Below are 8,560 nucleotides of genomic sequence, written 5' to 3' on the forward strand. Positions count from 1 at the left end.
AAGTGTTTTTATCAAGTACAGACTAAACTGGGGTGAAGCTGTCAATAAGTTGACATGAATGGGAAAGGGGATGATTAAGAAACCTCTATGTTCTCTGCTTATAATTGTGGAATAAGATTTTTGAAAGCTTCTCCACACATCATTTTCACTAAGTATTTAGAATTTAAGCACTATGGACTTTCACAGTGAGGCAAAGGAATCACTACACAGCAAAAGAGAACATGCAAGGAGGTATCTGAGCAACAATTCTGGCTCCAGAACTGGACACAGTAAACTATATCAGCTACAAAAAATCACCAGGTGAGAATCATGCTAATCTGCTCACCACCACAGCATGTGATTAAGACAGTTCACCTGCAGCTGGCTCAGGAGCATGCACGATGTTTCCTTACTCAAAAAGAAAAATGCATGCCCTCAGATTCCCAAGCAGCCTGAGAAAATGGAACAACTCTTCAAGTCAATCCATAAGTTCTGCAGGAAAAATTACTGTGACTGCCACAATACAGTTCAAAGTAACTAGATGGAAAAAAATATTAATTTGGATTATATGCTAAAATACAGATTTGACCAAATCAGGTGTAGCTAATTTTACATTTTAAAATCAAACAAGCATAAATGCTATGATTTCCTACTCCCACACTGAGGATCTAGTTGTAACAGGGAAATGACAAGTAATATGTGACAGAAATGAAAAGAACAAAAGAAAATTATTTCCCTGATTTTTTTATAGCAAATCCCTTCATAGGGCAAATTCAAACTGACAGAAGATAGATTAAAGAGTATTTTTCCCCTGAGAAGATATGCTTCCTCATAATTGTAATGTCAAAATCCCTGACATCTGAGCCTACTTTACCTAACACAACTAAAACAGACAAAAAAAAAAAGGATACTCTGTAAGCCTGAAGTAAAAAGTTTGAAATAACTGCACTCAAATGTTTAACTAAGAATAGAATCTTCTCTTAGCAAAAACAGCGTCCAATCTTAGAGTACTAGGAGAAAAAACAATTAACAATCTCAATTAACAATCATCCTTACATAAAGTACCTGGACATATTATGTAAGCAGAAAGAAAGGGCATGGAAGATCACTGTAAAACTCCATGGCACAGTATCTACCAAAACACTGTAAAATGCAAAAAGAGGAAAGTGTCAAAAACTCATGCAGGTTAAAAAAAAAAAGTAATTTAAAAAAATGTGATAAATACAATTTTTATTTTGATGTGTAACAAATTATGTAAAGTTAGAACAAATTATATTAAAAACTTAATATACAAAAAATCTTAAGATACTAAAATTAAAACATTTAAACAGAAAATTTTAAAATCAAACCATGAGATTGCAAAACTTACTGGCCAAAGGAATCAGAATTTATAAGTGCATTCAAACTTGCCCTTTGACTCCTTAGCTTTTCCTACCTGACACATACTTTGTAATACTTTCATACATTCATGTAGCTAACCTAAAAATGTAAACACACATCTTTTAAATTGAGACTCCAATAGATAAGACCAATATGAAATTCAGATTCAGCTGTGACTTCCCAATTAGAAAACATATGCTAGTCAAATCTTCACACAAAGCTCCTAATTTATGAACCCAAACAACAGTTTTGGTTCAGGTAGCTGATACTGGATTTCTATAAAATGCTAACAGACTTCAGTTTTAATTTATTTATTTTATTTTTCATATATCAGGCAGTAAGTGGAGGATAATCAGGATCAGCACTGAATGTGGAATCTCCCCATACTAAATTCTTTCCAGATTGCCCCAAAGCCAAATCTGCAGCACACCAGAACCGTAGCTGGTATCTCATTGTACCAGAGTCCTGAAGGACATAATTTTCACCCTCAGAACTACAACCAAAGGCAGACAGAATAAAAATTAAGATATATGCAAATATCTGGTTTGCGATATCTAAAACAGAAAGAGCACAAAGCTTACATACCTAATGTATCTATTTTTGCTGCCAGCTGAATGTAAAGTCTAAAATTAGGCATACATCTTAATTTGAAAGTAGCATCCCTTGGGCTTAGCAGGTATCACTTCATTTCTGCTCTAATAACACACAGGACTTTGTTGTATACTATAAAATACATATATGCCTGGAGACAGCTGTGCACTGAAATCGCTAATGAAATGTGACATGGTAAACCCTTTAAATGGAGCCAGTATCACAGCAGAAAAATTTCACTAGGCTTCTTTCAAAAGTTTACCACATAAACATGATACACTTCACTACACTTCTTTTCAAATTTTGCAGTCCACCAATCCCCAAATTTCTACCCAAGACCTTTACTTCATTATTTCTACCATCACAATTAAATTACAAATTGCAATTATTTCAACCTCTCAAAGTGCCTCACAACAGCTAACGTTGTTTCAGAAAGCAGCAATATGAACAGGTGCTAACTGGGGTTACTGCTGTAAGTTACAGGAGCTAATAAAGCTCAAGCCCTGGGAGGCTGCTCAGCTCCCACCCGAGCTTAGAGGTTTGCCTTGACGGCAGTTCTGTGCCCTCCTGCTCAGCTCCCACACCGCCCCAGTACCCTCCCACTCCCGAGCTGCCACAGAGGGAAGAGGGCTCAGGGAACTCAAGCACAGGTTAATAAACCCAGTCTCATGCCAAAATGCAATGGCCAACACTTTCTTTCCAAACACAACTGAAGAAGGGTTAAAAGTGATGTTTCCTTCGGATTTTCCAGTTATGGCATTTGCCTAGGAAGTGGGTCCTCATCTCGAGGAGTCAGACCCTGCCACTCACATCTACTGACAGAAAGCAGTTCCAAGGCAAACCTTCACCCTGACATGATGAAACCTGGTTATGATGTCTCTGCCATCATGGAGAGGGGAAGAACCAGTTTCCTAAGAGATGACAAACCACCTCACCAACAGCAACCAGAAGCACTTCCCTATATTATGCTGCCACTTCGCTGCTAGACTTGCACTGCCCCTTGCCTTCTCATCTCCACCTTAAGGCCTCACGAATTACCTGTTGGGCGGCTGAACAGCTTCAAAAGGAAAAGCAGGGAGTAAGTAAGGATGATCTTGTCTGGGAAGGTTGCTGTCCTGGGAATAGAGATGGGCACACACACTCACGTCCACTGCCATTTGGCCAAGAGCTAGAAGACTAAGCATCTATCCCAGTCAGACACCAAGCTCTCCTCACAGATTTCCTAGGAAGCCAAGACATAAGAAAAAAGCCCAGGCTCTACTCCACTGGAAAACACCGTCTAGAGTTTAGCAGCATAACATCTCCACAAAGTTTTAGTTTGCTCTAACCCTAAGTAGTTTTCAACCTTGTTGAGACACAGCTTCAACATCAAACCAGGAAGCACACTGCACTGTCTAACAGGGATCTCTTGTATTTTATAAAATAATTGTTAGAAATACTGCAGCTCTGCTAAAAAACCGCTGAGGTAGCATCTGATTCTCATGGCCCTTCCAGAATCCCATAATGACAATGAAAAACACAATTTCAAAATGTCTTGAATGAAAACACCAATTCCAAAAAATGCTATTCATCAGGACGTGGGGGTAGGGAACGACAGCTGATACAAGTACTGAACAAAATCCATATACATTAATTCAATTATGGATTTCATTCAATTGTCAAAATCTTTCAGAAGAAAATGATCCTTTCGGAAGATGTCTGAGTGATGATTTATTATCTCTTCACCGGCATTCCATACAAAACATCAAAAACAATTACAACAGAAAAAGTTAAAGAACATTTAGTCCTCATCTGATCTGAAACGTGCACAAACACAATAGATATTAATTTCATCACCCTGACAGCAACTGGGATAAGATGCTAAGGGTCAGAGAGAGATGAGAGCATTCAGCATAATAAATCACTAGTCCTTTCAGCTCTTCAAACACCCTAATCACAGGCATATTTGCAGCCACTTTAGTTTTCACATTCTAGGGAAAGATACAGCTGTTTATTGTCCGTACAAAATGTAAAAGACCAGACTGCCCTAACACAGTAAAGACAAAAGCAGTAATACCACCACAGTTCATAAGCTACTTGATGATTTAAAAACTTGGGGCCAAATCAAGTATTAGCACCAGCAAATGCCAGTCCTCCAAAGTGTGTGAATTGCACCTGTTTGTACCAGTTACTGCCTTGGCTCATCACTGATAAAATTAACATCCTTTGCTCTCTGAGACTTTCTTTACATAGCATTTGATTCACTTTACATAGTGTTCAAGCACTATGTATATATTCTTCCTAGAAAACAGCATTGTAGGGTATCTGCAGCTCACAGCAGGACAAGTGGGAAAACACAACTGCATTTGCATCAAAACCAACAAAGGGCCAAAGCAGGGCTGCTCTCTCTATGCCACTTTCCAACAGACAGCATTTACACATTTTCATTACTGTGAGTTTATAATTTTAGAGATTATTGAAGAGCAGTGTCACAATGCCACATATGAATTAATTTCATATATAACTCCTTAATAAAATTCACGGAAACCCGCTCAACTGTAATTGCACCGACAAATTTACACAGTATTATAGGATTTCACTTTATAGTCGTACTGGTTTTGTCCAATTTACCTCACTTACAGCATTGGGATGCTCTGGTTGCTTTTTATACTCTAAATACTGGTTCTTCAATTTTCTACAGCCAACTCTTGTGTGATAGTCAGCAAAAAGGACTATTTTTGGCAAATCATTAATGAATTTTAACATTATTGGAAAACCTAAACTGATGCCAGCTTAGCTTGAGTTCTCTCAGGCTTTGTAAAACAAATTGTTTTGGTGGAAGAAAAATGTGTCTGACCCAAAATTTAAAAAGGGAAAGTATTTACAGTATAAGCAAGTAAGAAACTTGTACAGTTACTTTATGAGCCACCGTCTAGAACATAAGTACTCAGCTAGGGCTCATAGCAACTATAGATCTGCAATTATTTTAGAACTCAAAAAAATACTTAAGAGAAAGGGAAATACTCATATTTCAAAATTTTCTGTCATGCAGATCAGGTTATCATCTTATTTAGTTACATTTCCCAACAGAAGAGATACTGCTACAAAGATAAAAAGCCTTCCTAGCATGAACTAGAGTTTTAACAAACCTGGCTAAAAACATCCAAGTCAAGAATAATAAAAAAAAGAAGAAAAATATGCTTGTGCATACACTCATGAGGGGGAGACATTTAGATATTTGATGGACTAACAGCAGATGACAGATAGAAACATCACCTCCTGACAAATACATAGAAAGTAAATATCATGATACAGTAGTAGTTAATTTAGTCAAAAAAATAATCCATGTTTATGATCCAAACCAGCTTTACACCCAACTCAGATTAATGGGAATTTCAGCAAATTATTTTAAGATTGGACACCTCAAATATCCACAACTGCCTTAGAGCGTTCTTGTATGGAAATGCCACAAATACTCTGAGTGAAAAACCAAAGAATGCTAAACAGTACATAAATAAAGACTTTTTATGTACAGTAAGATGGCAGCACTGCCAAAAAAAGTCACTTAAGCATCTGTAGAAATCTAACGACTTCAGGGAGACTACGCAACAAGTTCCAGTATTCTGATGGATGAGGTTGTTGGCCTTCCATTTATCCAGTTACAAAAAAAATATCCCCCAAACACTTCGATCCATTGAATAACCTAATAAACCTGAAAGAGACATGGAATTCCTCCCTCCCATGGCTATTATGGTATCTTAATGCTGGTAAAGCCCTACAACTGCCTTTATGAAGCCACTATTCTTGCTAGTTTACTGGAATTAAGTTTAATGATGCTACAGTTCTGCATCTAATTATATGCCTTAAAACAGCTCTCAGGTTACCATCCCAATCTCAAACACTCAGACACATGGTTAACTTTCCACTGTGAGTTTCAAGTTAAGCATGTACAGGGTTCGCAAGAGTAGGTCTGAAAGGACACTCTGTTTCTCCTCCTCAAAGGGGGGGCATCTTCCAGCTAAATGATACATGAATTGTAAGGGTTATACCTCTTACCTCCCTACATATGCACATACTTTCCAAGTTTTTATTTACCTTCCAGTCTCAGTTACTATTTTGCTTATGACGTCTCCTCTTCCATCATCTCTTAACGTCATCTGTTACTTACTGTGACAAAGCATCTCTATTTTAATATTGTCCTAATTGATCACCTGTACTATCTCCCAACATTTTTGTGTGTATGAAGTTTATCAATGCAATAAAACAGGTCAACAGATTATGGCTGCCTTTTTGTTTCTTTCGATTAGCATTTTCCTTTCTTTACCTCTATGTCATAGGCATTTTTTGGATAGAAGTTCTTATAAAAAATTCAAAGTGTTTGCTACTCTCTGCACACCAATCATAGGAAACTAGAGTAGTTTTTCCATTACAATTTATATATTGAATTTTGGTTCTCATTCTTAGATTGGGTTGAATTAAACTACTATACTGCTACTTTTAGCAGCTAATGACCAAGGTGTATTACTACACATCAAGGTATCTGCACTAAAGACAGTACAGAAAGCAGATAAAATGGTAAGTACTTAATCTATGTGCTGCTACTCCCTCTTTCTCTTTTTCTTCTTTTTTTAAAAAAAGTAACCCAGATATGTAAAGCACAACACAAGTTAGCTAAGTTGGACAAGACGTAAGGGTGAAGTTACACGAGTTACAAGCTGAATCAAAAACCAGCACTAAAGGAAGATCTCACTTTGGTTTTGTATCTGTACTATTTACTCTGATGTCAAACCGTGCAGCTCCTGTATCTTTAGCTGGCTTTGGGGGTTTCCATCAAAATCAGTATGAAGCGAGCCCTACAACTGTACTCAAGAGTGGAAATTAGGGAAGATCTAGCCTGATTCTGAAATAAATGCTTTGTTAGGAAGTGGACAAATGCCTTAGCTGTAAACATGGACAAGGCCTTCTTTGTATGAGCTCTGTCACCTGTCAACATGTGTTGCTATTCTTTACTCTCAAACACCTAAAGATGACAATAACTTCAAAGAGACTTCTGTATATTCAAAACATTTTGAAAGTCAGGTTTAGGTGCAGGAAGCACCTGTCATTTATGTAACTATTTTTTACATGCAGAATTAAAAGTCTCCTTGCTTACTTTTCAAATTACAGACAAATATGTAACGTCTCAAACACAGCACTTTGTAAGTGAGGTATTATTACTTGAATGCAAATATCCCGCTGGTCACACAAGAGAGGCCTCTAATTGCAACTTATTCACCTGAAACTGAGATCCTGAATAATGACAATCCATAGCTGATCCAAAATTTAAGGGCCAAAGACTGACATGTGGTAGACTGCACAAAAACTGAAAAGCTGTAATAATTTCGAGGTTAAGTAATCTATTTATTAAAAACTTGTACGTGTTTTATGTACAATTATGGTGATAGCTTCCTCATCTGCTGCCAATTTAATACTACAGATGTGCAACACAGGCCACGGGGCTTCAAGTGTGTAAAGGCGGCTGCCACTCAAGTGCTGACAGAGCACGACCAGTGTCGCATCTCTTCCGTTTTCCCGACCTGCAAAACGAACACAACACCAACACTCCGTGAAAAGCATCACCAGCGGAGCAGCGGCGGCTGCGGAACGAGGCGGATCCTCTGCGGACCGGGCACAGGCCGGGGCCGCAACTGCCCGCGGACTCCGCACGACCCGAGAGCGGCACCACCGACCGACGGCCGCTCCTCGGGCCGCCGGAGCCTCCTGCCCTGCTCTGCCCTACCCGCCCGGCTCACCTGCACGCCCGTGTAGTTCTCGAAGAAGAAGAGCACCATGCTCTGGTAGATGGTGTACAGCCGGTCGTCCACCTCGCGGTAGAAGCGGGCGGGCAGCACGGCAGAGAGCAGGCGCCAGGCGCCCCATGCCAGCACGTAGGTGGGCGCCGTGCCCATCATGACGGCGGCGGGCAGCACGTAGCGCATGGAGTAGGTGTGCAGCACCAGCGACAGCAGCATCTTCCCGCTGCCCCCGGCCTCACCGGGACACCCACATGGGCGGCGCGCTCACACACGGTCCCGCAGCCGCATCGCCCGCAGCGCCGGGCCGGGCACACCCGCCGGGCGGGCGGGAGGCAGCAGTGGCGGCGACCGCGGCCGGCAGAGACAGAGAGAGAGAGAGCGGCGGGAGCGGGCACCGGCTCACAGCTCTGCCCGCGCCGCCACCATCTTGCCCGGCGGAGGCGGAGCCGCGCCGCAGGAAGGCGGCCCCGCGGCCGCGGCGCTTCCGGGCGGGCGGGAGGGGCCGAGCGGCGCCGGCCGGGCCGAGCTGTCCCGGGACTGTGCGTTCATTGCTGTCCTCGTCCCTCTCCGCGCAGAAGTGGCTGCAGTGGTGGCCTCTGGCTGCTGGGCTCCGTGCCAAACGAGGCACCCGCGTTTGCTTCCTGCCCACGATTCCAAACTGGAGCACTAAGAAAAGTAAACTTCTCCCTTTGCAAGCTCCAGGCACAGTGGTGCTCAGGGTTTAGGAGGCATTTCACGTTACCAGTCTGCATTTGGACGCGTTCTCGCACAGGCAGGCAGCTGCCTGGCTCGCGTCCTCCTCTCTGACCCCCAATAATCTGGTGGCAGCAGCATCC

General features: G+C 41.4%; 1 protein-coding gene across 1 annotated transcript in view; it reads right to left on the bottom strand.

The window, feature by feature from the left end:
• Positions 1-8,198, bottom strand: part of AGPAT5 (1-acylglycerol-3-phosphate O-acyltransferase 5) — a 55,387-nt gene extending 47,189 nt beyond the window's left edge. The window contains exon 1 of the mRNA XM_064650356.1: positions 7,722-8,198. Within this exon, the coding sequence (XP_064506426.1) occupies positions 7,722-7,940 (219 nt within the window). The 5' untranslated portion in view covers positions 7,941-8,198. The remainder of the gene's footprint in view (positions 1-7,721) is intronic.
• Between the last annotated feature and the right edge of the window lie 362 nt (positions 8,199-8,560).

Source organism: Pseudopipra pipra, chromosome 3 (genome assembly GCF_036250125.1).
Source record: "Pseudopipra pipra isolate bDixPip1 chromosome 3, bDixPip1.hap1, whole genome shotgun sequence".
Taxonomy (NCBI): Eukaryota; Metazoa; Chordata; class Aves; order Passeriformes; family Pipridae; genus Pseudopipra; species Pseudopipra pipra.